General features: G+C 35.1%; 1 protein-coding gene across 6 annotated transcripts in view; it reads left to right on the top strand.

The window, feature by feature from the left end:
• The window catches only part of THADA (THADA armadillo repeat containing), a 209,874-nt gene that overhangs the window by 77,825 nt on the left and 114,159 nt on the right, over positions 1-17,890 (top strand). For all 6 annotated transcript variants that reach the window (XR_014881997.1, XM_019612707.3, XM_085219344.1 and 3 more), the window contains 5 exons: positions 779-936; positions 5,769-5,878; positions 13,371-13,503; positions 16,104-16,217; positions 17,331-17,453. Coding sequence is in view for 5 of the 6 variants with exons in the window: in XM_019612707.3 (XP_019468252.2) it covers positions 779-936; positions 5,769-5,878; positions 13,371-13,503; positions 16,104-16,217; positions 17,331-17,453 (638 nt within the window). In the remaining variant the exon portion in view is untranslated. The remainder of the gene's footprint in view (positions 1-778; positions 937-5,768; positions 5,879-13,370; positions 13,504-16,103; positions 16,218-17,330; positions 17,454-17,890) is intronic.

The raw sequence follows: 17,890 nt of genomic DNA, 5'->3' as shown, positions 1-17,890 counted from the left end.
GCAGAAGCTTCTGTTTGAAGGCTTCCAGGGATAAAATGTTAGATAATATTTGCCTGTTTTAGTGCATAGCAGCTGTGCAATTTTTCTATCTCTTTACATCTCAGTTTCAAACTTTAGCGTATTTATTGTATGCCTGCATATATTTACAAATTATCTTTACATTTGAAATGTAATGATTTAGGTGAGGTTTCTAAGTTTTAGAAACAAAAAGTTGGATTTTGTTTCCTCACATATTTTCCTGCGTATAAAACAGTTTTTTGGTTGGCCGTATGTTTTGTTTCATGAAAATGTTTGTAAATTACATGAGACTCACATAATGTCCGCTAGATGACGCTGTTGCATTAAAATGTGAATTGGTCTGGGAGCATGGGGGCATCTGAGCTTTTTTTTTTAAAAAAAAAAAAGGGGGGGAACCCACAAATAATATCTAGTGACGGATTGCTGATTGATATAGGAGTTCATTGGAGCCTAGCTACAAAGCTGTTAATGTTTGTATAATTCGATATGTAGTGCAATGCTGATGTTGACAAAAAGACCTTTAAAAATAGTAGTAAAATATGCTGCTCTCATATCCAAGCAGAGTTCAGTATGGTAAAAAAGTACCAAGAATTGAATTGGGATCAACAGAATTAAGTTATCTTTTGTACTACCTGGTTTTGAATTGTTTTGTAGTGAATTATATTTTGTAAGAAGATCAAGCTAAATTAATTCTAAATTACGAGTCTGTGCCAGAGAACTTGGAGTCAAACTACTATATTTCTGGATTTTTGTTTTTAAGGTAAAGAAAGTCAGATATGTGATGTCACAGCTCAAATGGTACTCGTGTGTTGCTGGAGAAGCATGAAGGAAGTATCTCTGCTGTTAGGGACGCTGTGTAAACTTTTGCCTGCACAGGCTGCATCTGAACCTTCAAATGGGTTGATTACTGTAGAACAGGTAGGGAAATACTTCTCATTAAAAAAAATCTTCATATTCTGAGTGGGGAAAAACAGACAATTTTAATGAATGTTTTCCTTTCAAATAAAGTTATATTAAACATGAAAAAGTATTTTTATTGCTGTGCATGTGGTTACTATTGTATCAAATATACACTGTTATGCAGGAGGCATAAATGCTTAAAGTAGTTACAAGTAAGTGGAGTTATACATAGTAGACAAACTGAAGAAGTAGTCATTCTTAGGTTATTTATAGGATGCATATTCTTTTCATAAAAACTGATTTATATTTATACATATGCATATATATGAATTGTATGTTAGAATTATTAAAAATCTGATGACCTGCCTTTGTTTTTAAACAGTTTTTTTTTTTATTTCACTTTGAACTATAGATGTTGGCATTTTCATAAAGCTCATTAACTGGACTTCGTAATAAAAAATTCTGAAAGAGAAATATGCTGACTAGTCGTAGCCTTATGGTACATAGCATGTTTGAATTGTGGACAACTTAATGTGACTCTTTTTCCTCCAATGTTTTTGATTTTAGAGATCAGAAATGTTAATATGCCATCTGGATCTCTTGTGGAACGTTGAATGCAGTATTTGCAAGAAATTAGATTACCACAGGCATTTATTTGGGAAATATTTTGTCTTTATTAAATTTCTGCTTTTAATTGATGGCCTTTTCATTTCCTTATGATTTTGACAAGACCAGTCTACATGGAAGATTGAAATATGCGACATACTACTTTCCTACTTTTTTCCTTTCTGGTAGAAAGTGAATAGTTTTTCATTAGGTGTTGTGAGTTTCTGTCTTAAAATGAATAACAGTGTAATTGCAGGTCTTATTTCTCATGTTTTAGTGGTAGTGCCATGGAAATAGTGTTAGTATCTTTATTCTTGCATTGTCTCTGGCCTACTTATTTCCTGGCTAGTTTACAGCTTTACTTGTATTGCTGTATAGGTCTGGAAAGTGGATAAGAGCAGATAATGTGTTTCTACTACTGTGTTCTTTACTCTGCTTCAAGTCAAACAGGAATTGGCAATTTAGCATGAGTTGGCTCTTACTGTAGTATTTCCATTTTTATTTAGAAAGCAGACATTAGCAGAAACATATCTTCTTTTGATATAGATGCCTCATTAGATTCTCTGTGCTCTTGACATTTTCCTGAAAAACAATACCTATGTTCTAATCTGAAGAACATTATTTGATAGGAAATCAAATTATTTATATATATATATATATAGTTTGAATTTTTTCTCGGGTTGGTATGTAAAACAAGCATTATAGGGAAAGTTATAGCCATTTTCACTGCACTTTTTGTAAGTAACCTTACTTTATTGTACAAAAAGAATATCTCATCATAAATTACTAGAAACGTCAGTACTAGAATTTCTGTGGCTTTAAACTTCCATGTTTTCAGTGTTTAGAAATAATAGAATTAGATTTTGGTATCTTATGCAGATACACCCTTCTTTTGCAGTTGTCCATCTTTTTCTTTGTTCTGTAAATGCCTAGGGATTTAAGAATATGGAGCTGTGAAAGTCAAGAGAAGCTTTGGATCTATGTGCCTTGAATTGGAGCTAAGCGTAAATGTTGAGTAAAATCTGTTGCAAAGCCTCCCTTCTTAGCATTGCACCTTTCTCCTTGTTTAGGTCAGTAACTGTGTGAAGTTATACCTTATGGAGTCAGTGTTACTTTTGCAATTTATTCACCCTAAATATTGTAGTAAGTGCTGAATTTGCATGTTTTTTTTGTTTTTAGCAAGCAAATGTCTTTCAATCCACATTAAGAAATGTTGCAAAAGAACTGTGCTTCTTGGAAGATAACAGTGCCAGCCAACTAGTTGTGGCTTTATTTCTTCATTACTCTTTACTAGCAGTTAAATGTTGTCTCTTGTGGCGTGTACCCATGTAGGAAAAGTTGATAGACAGTCAGCACTTGTTTGTTACTTACTTTTCCTTTCTGAAGTTGGGACAATATTACATTTGCACCTTCCTTATCTTTTGAGTTCCAGATAGGGTTTGCATGGTATTTGAATGTCACAGTGTGTGCTGAATCTTCAGAACATCATCTTCTGCTTTCTGTGGAGATGCATTTAGAAAGGAGTTGCAAAATTCTGAATATAAATTGGCAGTTATTAATGTCTAGCCTGTGTTGTGATGACTGCTTTGCCTCTTAAAAATGGACAGAGGAGTTGCCTTGTATGATGGTATCCCTCCATTCAAATACTTGCTCTATCTTTCATTCTCCATCTGACCCAGAAAATCTGAGATGCCAGATCCAAAGCTGTGCCTCGTAGGATGATCATGCAAATGGCCTTTCGTAGAAGTGTTGTTCCAGTAGAAGCCAAGTGATCAAAATGATACCTAACAAAGACTCTGGCCCATGACCATTTGAGACAGTGCTCCAAACCTGGTATTTTAAGTTTTCCTCAAACTCCTATTTATCTTAGGTGTAAGGTTTTAATATGATCTTGGGAGATAAGCTTACCAAAACCACGTGCCAAAGTGAACAGAAACAGACAGCAGAAATGAAGACTTGGTGCTGTCCCAGTGCCAGGGGTTCTGCTTGTGTTATCCCTGACAGACTGGGTCTTGTGCTGGAATCTTCAAGTCTGTGGAAGACTTTCCATAATGACAAACCTCTGTGTTCTTCCGTATTTGTGCTACTGCAAGTGGGACTCCAGTTGCTGCTTTGGTGTTTGTACTAATCAGGATCAGATTTGTTTTTTAGACAAAGCAAAAGTCATCGTCTTCCTGGTTCTTAATGTAAAGTGTCTCATGTAGAATTCAGTACCCCAGCCATCTTCTAATATTTTGGAAAAGTTCTCTCTAGAGTATAGGATAGGATAGTATAGGACTTGGTGGCATCTAATCACCAGGAAAAGAAGATGCAAATATACTATTTTTTTAAAGCATTTTCAGGATCTTTTCTACTGAATATGTCCTGAATATGGAGACTTTTGATCTCAATAGCAAGTTTGGCCCTGTAAATTGTCAGTTCTTTTGTTAGTTAGACTAACCTGTTGTACTCTTGATATTTAACCAAGGTAATCTAATGTGTTTAAGATATTTGTTTTCCACTGCATATTTGAGTATTTTATCTTGGAGTGTACTTTCCTGTGTAAAGAAAGTAGGTGGAGTCACTTTTTCTTACAGTTGCTGTGACTCTTCGTGATGATGTAGAGAAAAACAATTCCTTGATTTATTCTCCATCTGACATTGAAGAGCTGGTTTTATGATGCAAGGAAGCTGAACGCTATTCAATCCTGAAGGAGTCAGAATGCCATGCTCATGAACCCTCTGTTTGGAATGCATAGTTAGCATGGATCCTGAGGCAAGTTCCTCTGTCATTTTCTGAAAAAAAAGTCATGGCTGTTCTTTTTCTTCAAACTCCATCATATGAATGAAAGTGAATATATACCAGAGTTCAGTTCGATGTAATCCTCTGGTCATTGAGGCTGTTGCAAAATGCTCAGAAACATAAATAGTAAGTTGAAAGTTATGTGACAAAAAGTATTCCATACTATACCAAAAATAATTAAGAGTGGTGGTGGAGCAGGAAAGTGGTTTGATTTGCATGTGTATGGTTTTCTTGGTTTGGTTTTGTTTATACAGCTGGAGAGTTGGTCTGTCTGTGGGTCAGTTGCTTCTGAAAAAAAGGCTCTTATTCTTAATCTGAGGCGAGAGAGTTGAAACCCTGCAGATATTTCCAATTATTGTTTATCTTAGGCTGGATTTAGCTGCAGGAAGTAGTATGTTTGAGTCTATTTTTTTTTTTTAAACTATTGTACTTTCACTGTTTGGATAAAATGAATTAATGGTTGGAAAACTGTAGCTACATACGGCATTAGCTCCTCTGACATCTTAATTACTTGTCAGATTGTTAAAGTGTTTTAGCTTAAAGCTGATAAAATTCTTATTCTATAGGAAACTTGAAATGATTTAATGCTTGTTGTTTTATAAAAGTTTTGAAGAACTTCTTTCTGAAGAGCTCAAAAAAAATTTCTGAAGAAAATCTTGCATAGTAAAATGAAATATGTTATTGTTTTAAACACGTGATATTGGAAGTTTGCATTAAATCTTGAAAGTTAATGGTTTTCATTATTTGGCAATAAAGAAGCATCTCAATTTGTGTACAAATAGATTGCATGACACTGTAGGCTTCCAAACAGCATTAGAATCTTGGTCATCTTGGTAGGGCGGTAGAAAGTAATGGTCAGTGAAAGTTCAATTGTGGCATTTTGTTTTTTCAAATTTTCAAATGTAGCTCTCGTTATTCCATATATACCATGTCTTTTTTTTTTTTTTTGCTTTGAAATTGTTTCTAGTAGTCACAGACATTCTTGCAGAATTGAGGCATAGATTCAGAATAGCTCACTAAGATAGATTTGTTTTCCTTTGGTACAATTCTTTAGAAATTTGAATATTTTTTTTCTGATAAATTTTTGTAAATATTTGTTTCTGCTGCTATGATGTAGTAGATATTTTCTTTGGAATTTAAGGCTAAGAGTGATGGCCGTCAAAGATTCTGAATTTGTTTCCTCTGAAAATCAGGATTGTCCTTTTCTGAAAATCTGAATGTGCTCAAGCAGCTAATTTTGTCCTTTATTTTTTTGGTGATCTTCTAAGAACATGATACTGTACCTTTTAACCTGAAGAACTGAATGTACTAATTATTTGTCTTCAAGTACTTTTTACTTTTGCCAGTGCTCTGTTCAACCAGGGGGAGAACTTCTCCTATTCACTGCAGTATCTTGCATATGTAAGTGAACTGTCTATTTATAATTCCAAGTAACTTTGTTATTGTTTTTTTTTTTTTTTAAGGTCAAAAATATTGGAGACTACTTTAAACATCATCTGATGCAGTCAAGGCACAGGGGTGCCTTTGAACTGGCATATGCTGGCTTTGTGCAACTTACAGAAACACTTTCAAGGTAAAATATGTGCAACTTATTAGGTTGTTAATATAATAATTTTACCAAACCATGTTTTCAACCCTGAAGCTGACTGTTCAAGAAGATCATCGGTGTCATGTGGATTTTGTTTGAGTTTGGTCTTCAGTTACATGGCATTTACAGACAATATTACTTAGGGTTAGGAATAGTGATTCAGCATTGGATGAAGATACAGACATTTTGTGCTTTTTTTTTTTTTTTTTATTAATTTCTGGAGTGTTAGTTTACAGAATGACTCTGAAAAGCTCTTGGGGGAAGCAGAGGTATAGAATTCCTTTCCTTTCTCCTCCTTCCCAAGTCCTTAATGAAAATAAATGCCAGACATTTTGTTTTCAGCCAAGATGCTTTCCTGGAAACTTTTATTACTTGTCATTGGATGAGTTATGCATTCTGACATTTGGAAGTCTATCTGGCAGTGCATCACAAGATGTGATATGCAATCTTTTTTTTTTTTTTTTTAGTTCCCCCTGTAACTTTATACTTTCCTAGAAGAACAAAATGAGCAAAGCTGACCAGACATCTAGGCAAAGGTGCTGAAACTTCCATTATATATTACCTGTTTTTCTTCTGTTAGAATACATGTAAGCATTAGTAACATTTCTTTGTGATATATAGTATTTACATCCATTTGTTAAGACGACAAATCAAAATCTCTCATGACTTTGTGATTTTGTTTTTTAATGTAGTTTTTGAAATGACTGATTAAATTTTCCAATTTGAAGTACATGTATTTTAACATCAAACCCAGATAAAGTATCTGATATTTCCCTTTTGCACCAAGTTCCCTTTGGCAATTAGAGCCATGGCTCCTTTTATATACTTGTTTTTTTTTTTTCTTTGAAGTTGGGGAAAAAAGAGAAGATAGTAGTGAGGTGTGTGTGTTCTGTGTTCTTTTTATTTTTTTGTGTTATTTCAAAGTTAAATATAAGTCTGTGGATGGGAACAATGACACCTACCAGAACAGCTATCTGGCCAGCTTCACTCTGTGTCTAAGACAGTTTCCAGAACAGAAATGAGCAGTTGGACTCTGGTCTGGACTAGTTGGTGGAGTGGTTGCTTAGCTAGTAGTGCTGTTACAGAAAAAGAAGTATTTGATATCATTGCCTTGTGATATCCTTGTTTGCTATTTTCAGTTAACTTTGCTGCAGGTTTAGTTGTTTTCCATTCTCAGTGCTGTGTGTATTGAGAGAGCAACTTTTGCAGTGAGTGAGGAAAAAACTTGCCATGATAGTGACAGGAAAAATGGACAACAGTTAAGGTATTCCCATTTATCTAGTTATTTTTCTAGAGAAATGACTGTATTGTCACATCAACTAGTGAATCTATTTTGAATAGAGTACAGAAGAGATGTTTTATAGTTTTCATATTCTGACTCTACTGCAAAGTGTTCTGCTGTTTGGTGTGTATTTCTGGCTGCTGTTTAAAGATACAGTAGCATATTGTTCACTATTTTATTCAGTCTGAATCTGATGATTGAGGGGGGAACAAAAAAGCAACCTCCCCATCTCAGCAGCAAAACGATTTCCTTCTTTTCAGTGTTTTTCTGTCAGACTTCAGGCATAATTTAAGACTTCTGTATTGTTAGCTAAGCTTGGTTTGTGAAACGTTTTTTGTTTTTGTTTTTTTTTCCCTGAGACAGAGAGGTGCTCAGGTAAGAAAATATTAAGAAATTAAGAAACTCGTCTTAACATACGCGGTAACAAACTGGAACGTGTTCTGCCAAAAACTGTTTCTTTTTGTGTTTGTTTTTTTTTTCATGTCAGGCAGCATTTTTTTGAATGTTTATTAAATGAATATAACGTTCCAAATAAAGTATGCTGTTAACAACCTGGAATGCATAGAAAGAACTGCTGAGTACTGAAAGATGTTATCAATAGATGTGTTGTTTTAAAAATTGTATGTTTATGTTTTACGATCTAGTTTTGTTTCAAAGGATTTATTCTTTCAGTTGAACTGAAGAGAGGCTGGACATTAGAGTCATACCAAAAAATCCGCCAAAAACCAATCAAACAATCAAATCTTAAGGAAGCTTAAGAGAACTCTGCTTCTCTGTCAGTTATTAAGGCAGTATACATAGAATCATAGAATTACTCAGATTGGAGAAGACCTTAAAGATCGAGTCCAACCACAACCTAATACAGTACCCTAAATCTAACAACCCTCCACTAAATCATGTCCGTGAGCACCACATCCAAATGCTTTTTAAACAGATTCGGGGATGGTGACTCAACCACCTCCCAGTGTGTCATCAAAAAAAAAAAAAAAAACAAACTTATGATTTCAACTATTTTCCTCTTCTGAATTTTTTGATGATGCGTGCTACTTAGCATTATGAAAGTTATAGTCATTTATTTGAAATAGAGCACGTATTCCTTTGAAAAAATCCAGCTTGCAAGAAGGAGACAGAAGCTCTTTGGTAATGTATTTGTTTTAATAAAATATATACTTGGCAGGAAGTACTGGTCTCAAGGCTAATCTTTGTGTTTAAAATAAAGAGGACTGATTTCGGAATAGCTAGTAATTTACACAGAGGATTTGGGCTGAAGCTTCTTCTCTGAAGTGATGAGTAAGTTGAGTCCTGCAGAGAATGCAGTTGTGTTGTAGGTCTGCTGTGCGTCCTGGAGTCTTTCCATTTATCCATTTGAGTCTGAGACTGTTCTGCAGGTAAATATGAACTGACCTTTCTACATAGCTGATAGATAGTCTTGAAGTGTAGGTACCAGAATCTGTTGCATCCACACATACTGGAGGAGGAAACCTTTTTGTAGGACAGCCTGGAGTCACATAAACAGCTTAAACACGATACTTTGCTTAATGGAGTTGAAGAGTTATAGAAACCTCCTTGACACTCTGTAATTATTCTTTCACTAAGACCCAGTGAAAAATGTAGCACAAATAGTGGTAAATCTCTCTCCTGTACTTTTAGGAAAGACTGCAGATAAAAATGGTTCTTTATTTCAGTTGCCAAATGTTTGCTTAGAACTATGTTCTAGAATATTTCCATCTTTACCTCTATAGTCCCTGAAAACTAAAAGTACAGTCTTGAGGCAGGGCAGTGGTATTCAGACCTAAGTCTGAAAAATCTTCCCTCCACAGAGATTTCTTATGAACCTGATGAAATATCATGTGATATTTCATCAAATAAAAAGAAGTCAAATTTGAGCAATGAATTTGACATTCATGTTTGCTTAGAACTATGTTCTAGAAAATTTCCATCTTTACCTCTATAGTCCCTGAAAACTAAAAGTACAGTCTTGAGGCAGGGCAGTGGTATTCAGACCTAAGTCTGAAAAATCTTCCCTCCACAGAGATTTCTTATGAACCTGATGAAATATCATGTGATATTTCATCAAATAAAAAGAAGTCAAATTTGAGCAATGAATTTGACATTCATTTGGATATAAATTGTTGAATCTGTTCAAAATGTCAGCTACCTTTCTTCCTCTTCTCTTTTCATAATCCTTCTATTGATGGGATGCTCCCTCTGTTTTGCCTGCTTGATATTGTCTGCGACTGCACCTTTTCAAAGACTATACAAAGTAAGCATCATTCATGTTGGTGAAATGAGCAGTCCTTTTTTGAGAGTATTTTCCTGTCATTGACCCTGAGAAATTATCAGTGCTTATTTGGTGCAGTAAACTGGTAGGTAGGGAAACTATCCTGGAAGACTTTTGACATATACTTTAAACTAGAGTCTCTCAGAACCCACGTGAATACCCCAACTACTTCTTTACTATAAATGGTGTTTGTCTGTTTCGTGTTTATTTTAATTGGTGAACTTTTTCTGAGAGCTCAAGTAGAATGTAAAGATTTTGTGGAAATCTCAAAATTGTAGTGCTACATAGTTACGGCTATATGCTTTGCCTCACTGAGGTTGCAAAATGGACAGGGGAAGGTATGGGAAGAGACATATCATACAATGCAATGTGCTTATAGAGGATCATTTTTAAAGAAATGGAGCTTAAACTGAACTGAGTGATCAAAGTTGTTGTGTCTTATGCAACACGTGAAGAGTGTTAAATAAAGCATTGTAGCAGACAATACAGAAGAAGAATCTTGCTTTGATTTTTACAAATGTTTAAACTAGTATCGGTGGGAATTTTTCTCTGCATCCAGTCAGTTGCTGATCTTTGATGCTCCTGGTACGTGGAGTAGATTCCAAATTATCTGCTTTAAGCTCAGATTCTGATTTGTTTAGTTGCTATGAAGTGACTGTGACCCTTTACCTTCCCACTCCCTCGAGGCTGCTGGGAAAGCTTCTTGAAAAAATTAGAAGTAATTCATGGACTTTTAGTGAGATGAACTAAAATTGTTTCTAACTTATTAGCAGAAGTGTAAATAGAGATGTGAAGGAAATAGTCTAAAATATCTGAGATTTTTGAGGTCATCCAAGTTTCTGTTAGTGGCATTAGTGTTATAGCTTATCTGATAAAGCTCTTGTTTCTCTATCAGTTTGAAAATTTTATTTCATTTAGAGCAGGTGCTACGAAAAGGAGGATGCAAGTGGGAGGACTTCATTGTTTCAGAGGAGCTGTTTTTAAAAGCAGACTTGCTCTAGGATAGATTACATAGTTGTGTTTCTGAAGCTTAGATTCTTGTCTATTTATCTGAGAAATATTATGGAGACTGGCTTTATGTATGGAAAAACAGGTCTATTAAGAGAGAAAAATGGTGAAAGAAAACTCCCTTTTCCCCAGACAAGGATAGTTTACAGTGATTGGAAACTCTGAATTCTGGTTATACCCTTGTAGAAAATGCTAGTCCTTATGTGAAGTTTATGCCACAAACCACCAGCATCCAGGAAAGCCAAATCCAAGGTTGACCCCCTTTTTTTTTTTTTTTAACACACCATTAATTTTGGATAGGAGAAAATGGAGAGAGGGGTTTAGCTTTAACTTTGAATTGCCAGGCTTTTGTCCCATTGAAACTGACCACAGAAACTGTTCTGGGCACATATGAAATTGTTATAACCAAAAGAAAAACAGTCTGAATTTTGTGGAAAAATACTTTACTGCAGTACATCTTAAGTAATTTACATATCAAGTTACAGTGTAATATTTTAATTAGCAATATCACTTGCTTGATCTGGTCAAAAGGAAAAAAAAAAAATAATTATTCTCAAAAATGACATTTGAGCTTGTGACTACCATTTTTATGTTGTAAAGCTTCACTATTGTTCAAATTTCAGGCCACCTGCTTCTTGAGTCAATATTCTTCTTGCCAGACCGTGAGGAGATAGCTGCCAAATTCAAGGGAGTAGTCTCCTCCATTGCAAAGTCAATAGTCTCCAATGTTTTTACCTTTAAAATAATAACACTTTTGCATTAAAATAAAAAAATGTGTATTTTTAATTTGGGCTTTTGTGGGTTACTGAACAAGGTAGGATTACTTGTGGTGAGATCAAAGCAATACAGTTGAAGGGAGTCTGAAGTTTATTGGATTTCAGTGTGCATTTTTCCTTTTATGCTACAACTGAAAGGGGAAAAGCTCCTCAGTTTACTTAACCGTAAAATATTCGGTATACTACATAGTGACTTTTAAATATTTCCATTATGCTTTATTCTTCTGCAGCACAGCAGATGTGAATATGTATCATGGGATGTTTGTTTGAATACTAAGATAACATACTGAAGAGAGATTAGTGCTCTTCTTTGCATGACTAAACTAACCTTCAAACTCTGCTTAACTAGGGAGGTAGGACCAGCCACAGTGGTTGGAAGCAGTAGGTTTTGTGGGGAGTGATGACTTGAATGAAGAGAACTGTAAACTACAGACTAGCTGTAGAGATCTGTGGAGAAGCTTACTAGAAGTTTTGTTTGGTCTTAATCCTAGAACTGCATCCTGTTTGTATATCCAAAAGCTGGGGAAAGAGCATGAGCTTATAGTAGCCAGGGGAAGCTAATTGTAAGCAGTAAAGTAAAAGAAAAATGATCGTTAGTTGTACGGATGACGGCATTCGTTTGATTGCTTCTGTCACAGGCTTGGGAAAGCAAGAAACCATTTTATGCTTTTGTACTGTGTGACATAACCCGTGTCGAGCCATGTTTCTTTTGCTTTCAGGACTAATATTTCATATGCTGGCAAATGTTTTAAAGAGATGCTGTCATTAGAAAATGGAGAGAAGGCCTGTCAGCAGTGTAAGAAATGTGTGATGAAAATCTTAAGGAAATTACCAAACAACAAAAAATCTGCTGTGGCTTCTGCTGAGCTATCTGGCATTGTCTGTGACCTGTTTTCAGCATTATTAGTTTTGTGTTTATTTTGTAAAAGAGGGGAAGGAAAGTTTCACTGCAGATGAAAACATCACTTATTGTCCTGTATCAAGTTTTTAGCCTACCTAAATTTTTGTGTTGAAGGAAGAAAGGTGTAATAAGATGCAGGTAAAGGAGGAGGTAGAAGATTGGAAGATCTAGATTTTACACTAAACTTTGTTTTTTTCATTAGTACCTGCTGCATTTTAAGCTTTACTTTCCATTTTTTAACACTTATAAAACTTGATTGTGACCTTACCATAAGTTCGTGCCGCTTGATTGCGAGTTCAATTACTGAGTATATTTTTAGGCAAGTCCTACATGGTTGAAATAATTGCGGTTGTATTGCACTCAGTGATTAATTGTTATTATCTGTTCTGAATCATGTGACAGTGTAGCGTGATAATTTTTTAGTAAGTGTCCTATTAATTTATGTAACTATGGATGATCCTTTTGGAACATTGACGTAAGATTAATGAGCTCGTCTTTCATGCTGAATGTATTACATGTAATTAAATTGGGCAGAACCAGAACTGAGATAGACTTGAGTTTTCCTTGTCCTTGGAAGTCCTCTGCTTTCAGGCAGTGTGCGGTTTTGTAATTGCAGAAGAGAAGTATTTCATGACAGGAATGTAATTCAGGTGCTTTACAAAATGTTTGTCTGACTTAGTATTTTAAACAGAACAGTATGTCTTGTTTTCTACTCCTTTTACGGCTCGGAAGGTTGCAAGGATATTTGTGTAATACATACTTACTGTGAGGGGTTTGTCTTATTTGTGTGGTTGTAAAAGCAATTGTATGTACTAGTTAGTGTAAGGGTCACAAATGAGAGAGTAAAGGTACAAAATATTGAAGTTTCTCTTCTTACATTCTATCTGATGTGTACATGTCATTTTCTTCTCCAGAATAAGATAATAGTTCTTGGTAGAAGAGGAAAGTTGGAAAGCTGAATGACTGAGTCCTTGAAATACCTGGCTGAGTTCAGTGAAATAATTTTTTTCCTAGTTTTACTTAACAAGAATGGTTAATATAATTTGTACTAACATTGGAAAAACGCAGAATTCCATGTTATATTTGTCTCATTTCTTAAAAATTCTGAGTGTATGCTTGAAAATGTTCAAATATGTTAGGAACTATGCCTTAAGGTTGCTAATTGCATTCTTTCACTCTACCCTAGTTTCTTATTTGTTTGTTTTATGTGTTTTATTTGTTTCATGTAGATGCAACAGTGAGAGTCTGCACAAGATGCCGGAGCAGTGGCTTAGCTGTGTTTTAGAAGAAATCAAATCTTGTGATCCTTCATCTACGTTATGTGCAACCAGACGTAGTGCAGGAATTCCATTTTACATACAGGTATCGAGTAATATTATTATACCTGACTTCGTTTCATATTACTTTAAAGGTCCTTTCCAGTAATGCTTTTTTTTTTCTGCAGGCTTTGTTAGCCTTTACACAACCAAGAAGCCAAATGTAATTAAACCATGTTTGATGCTATTTAGCTTTGCAATTCTACGTACTCTTGAGACAGCACAGATTTTTGGCTTGATGTTGATTCGGATAGCATTTCCAAAGACTGTGCTGTTGGCTCAGTGTAGCCACTGTAATACTCCCTGTAAATTCATAAATTAATTCTCAGATTAAGTAAAGCTTTGTTACCACGTAGGTTTGTCCTTTCATAGGCAGTGGAAAGGTGATAAAATAAGAATAAACAATCACAGAATTGAAAAATGGTGGCCTGGAAAGTACTAAAGGAAACTAGGAAAGTCCTCTCAACTGTGATGAGTAATGTCAATCAGCACCAGTTGGTGTGATGCTGAAGTCTCAACCCTTAACTGTTTCCATTCCCTTATTTCCTTAAAGCAGACGTGACTGTTGTCCTCTAAACTAACCTTCATGATTTTACTTTACTTAAACAGTTTTCTAAGATAGAGGTCCAAGATAACTGTGTGATTTGTAACTTGCTCCGTTCTCCAGAACATGGTCTCAGGCTTGTTCCAAGAATGTGAGGAACTGTTGGGAGCAAGCTGTCATTGCCAGAGTAATCCATCTTGCTTGTTTTCCACTCTGAGTTCACCCTGAGAATGTTGAGGCAGCCTGCTTCTGTCTGACCTCTCCTGTCAGTCACAGCCTACTCATGGCTTTGCTAGTTGTGCGCGCATTGCATAGATGAGGTCTGAAGTAGGGCATTGGTTTTAGAGGTGTTGCCTTCTAAAGTTCAACAGTGAAAGATCTTTCCCTTTCACATCTGTAAGTTGTCTGCAAAATAAATTTGGTGACCTCACGTCTGCTGGTTTCCTCATTTCACACCATGGAGTTTTAATCCAGTGGGCAGTAGAAGCTGAGAGAATACGTGAACGAAAAACATGTTTGAATCAATTTTTCATGCAAAAAATAATGCTGTGTGTAATGTAAGGACTAGGTGGATGCAACAGCATCCCACTGCAGAAAACACTTGCCTAGTCTGCAGTTGGCCTACATTGCCAAGCCCATATGGCAGAGCTTATTCTGCGCTGTAGTTATTTGGATAAACAGATCAGATGCTTCTGCTCTGACAGCTCTAGAAAAGTACAAAGTTAATTTAGTCAATTAATGAGAAGGTTTGAAATTAACATTAGGATTAATCTGAAAAAAAATCTATTTCTGAACAAAAACTTTATTGTAAAGAAAGCTGGTGATGTTCTTTGATAGTTCTGAATGTTCCTGTAGTACTCAGTAAAAGGAATTAAGCCTTAAGTAAACTGTTGCGTTTAGGTAATAAAAATATAATAATGCATATTCTGACAGTACTGTAATAAGGTTATTTTATTAATGCATAAAATCAAGATTCTGTGGTCTCTGTGGCCATCTGCTTCCTGTGACATTTATTCTTGTTTTGGTAGAACACATCTGTTTTAATAACATGTAATTTTTAAGGTTATGAACGTTTTAAATAACCTATTTAAAATAGAAACATGACTGCCTTAATAGCACAAAGGTGCAGCTCCAATTAGGGGGTGAGGAAATGGTGGGGAAAAATGCTAGTTACAGTTTAACCTCAGTATCCTCAGGTTATGGAATCTTGGTGCTCAGTTCATTCTTGTCTGCTTTACATTTTATGAGTACTATTTTTTTTTCCTTGCCTTTCTGTTTCTTCCATTATTAAAGATACTGATAAAACGACAGTGACAACTTCTGGGTGTATGCCTCACCTCTGTACATTCATTTGGCTTGAAGTTGTTCCATTTGGTTCTTTTTATGCAATGTAATGCACTGTTAAATATCTTGTTTGAATTGATGGTGAACAGACTCTGGGCCCCAGAACACAAATGGATAATCGTTTTTGTTAGAAATAAGTGACTTATGGTTATCCATTTGTGCTAAGTCAGACAAATTCAACACAAGCTGCTAGGATGGAGAGAGAGACTGTTTTAATCCCAGTCCTGAACTGGAAGGCTAAATTAGAGTATATTCTTCTCTGCTGGATGTGTTGACACCCACTTAACTGCTGCTATTTGGAGATGGTTGCATCTACTTTCTCCGTTTCAAAATGTACTTTTTTTATCCCTTGGCCTGGCCATTTCTCCATGATTATGTATGTTATTAAACTATAAAATTTTTCAAATAGTAAATATAAGCGTGTATAATATAGCAGATACTTTTGCCGTACTAGATCCTCTGATTGTGTGTGTGTGTGTGTTGTGTATGCAGACTTAAGTTTTTATCTGTGACATACGAAGTAACTTTTAGAGTCAGAGGTGTACTGCAGGAGTGGTTTTCTTACTGAAACAGTAACTGCTAAGGAGGCTACAAACAAAATAAAATAAGACAGTTATTTGGAAGAGCAATTTTCACTCTTATTTTTAGTCCTTCTATATGGTCAGAAATTGGGATGTGGTATGGTGAATATAAAACCTGAAGCTGAGGTAGTAGTAAACAAAAATGGCTAGAAAAAACAGACTTCTTATTTTCTGTAGGCTTTGTTAGCTTCAGAACCAAAGAAAGGCAAAACGGATCTGCTGAAAATGACAATCAAAGAATTGATGTCCTTGGCAGCACCTTCGAGTGAACCTGCAAGTGTAATTCCACAGGTAAAGTGCGGTGTCGCATCAGAAGGCAAATGTCAAAACAGTGTTTGCATTACTTCAAACAGTTAAGGAAACAGCGTGTTCTTTTAATAATAGTTAAGTTTTTGTGTCTGTGGCTAGATTTTAAAATCTTCTGACGTACAGATGTTATGGAGTCTCTGGAATTTACAAATGCATGAGATACTAAGAGGTGCATTGAACATAAGTTCATAATTTTTTCTAGTACAAGTGTAGTGATACTCATTTTGAATTTATATGATCATTTACTTCCTGTAGTGTATTTGTGAACAAGCAGATGAGTAAACTTTCGCAAGGAAATAACAAGCTTTTTTTTTCTTTTTACATTTAAAATAAATGAGTTGCATTAACCATATTGTATGCAGTAAAATACTATATTTAAAATGATTTTAAACAGAGTTAGTAACTTCTGAAACTTAAATATATTCGTTTGGAATGCATAAAAATTGTAAAGTCAAGATCTTTATCTTCAAAGGTAGTTATGAAATCCTTAAATGTATTATCAACAAATTATGGCTTGCATTTAAAATGCAAAGATTAACAATGTTCTAATGCCTCTACTGGCATAAGTTTATGTATCTTTGTCAAAGTCTGTGAAGCTACACAGATTACCACCTTCCCCAGAGTAGAGAAATGTCTCAAAATGCTCCATATGGTGATGCAAGCGTAGCTGTCAGTTTTAGCTTAATACTGTTCTCCTGTGAGTTGTAGTTTATTTTTTTTCTCACAGTATCTACTGAATGTCAAGAATATTGGACAAGATGATTCTCGTCTTTGAAAATTATTTTTGCAGCCAGGATAAGCTAAGGAGAAAAGAATGCTGGCCTTCTGTCATAACTCCTGGACTGTATTTATTAGACAAATATATTTTAAATCATAAATGTTTTTATCAGTGTTTCCTTCTGTAGCATTTTAACCTATTAGTTATAAGAACAGCAGTGTTCTTATATTTAGTATGGAAGTGAAATGCTGTAAATCTGCACATGGGTTGTTTTTGTTTCATGTTTGCTGTGTTCATTGGGGTAATTAACATACATTTGATTTAAGATGTTTTTTTTGGATTTATATTGTTTTTCTTTATTTCTCTTACCTCCACAGGTTCATGCTTTAAATATCCTACGGGCACTGTTCAGAGATACACGTTTAGGTGAAAACGTCATGCCTTATGTTGCTGATGGAATACAGGCAGCAATTCTAGGTTTCACGTCACCTATCTGGGCAGTAAGTTAGCTCTTAAATTCGCTTCTCAGATGTAACATAATAGATAGTGATGCGTTTCCAGGAAGCTTTGGAAACACTTGTTACCAAGTTCCGCAATTGCTAGAATGTTTCATGATAAAGTACTTTAAGGTGTGATGAATAATATCATAGACCAGCAAAGAAGATGTAGTTCTGTTCTGTTTTGGGTTTTGTTTTATTTTTCACTTCGATGTGAAGTGCTGATATTCACAAAAAGTAGGGACAAAGATTATCTTAGATATCTTTGTATATAAGAATATACCTGGCTCTTAAATTTTGAGTCAGCATGTTTAGCTAGTAAGAAGTCTATTTTCATTCATTCTCGCTGTTATTTTGCTTTTTAATAAGAGATTCTGAAATAGCTGAACATCTTACCATCTGCCATGAATAAGGGAGGGAAATCCTTTTATCAAATAGAA

The sequence above is a fragment of the Meleagris gallopavo genome, chromosome 2 (assembly GCF_905368555.1).
Source record: "Meleagris gallopavo chromosome 2, MGAL_WU_HG_1.1, whole genome shotgun sequence".
Lineage (NCBI taxonomy): Eukaryota > Metazoa > Chordata > Aves > Galliformes > Phasianidae > Meleagris > Meleagris gallopavo.
The sequence above is the reverse complement of the archived record's forward strand: the minus strand, read 5'-3'. Positions and strand labels throughout refer to the sequence as shown.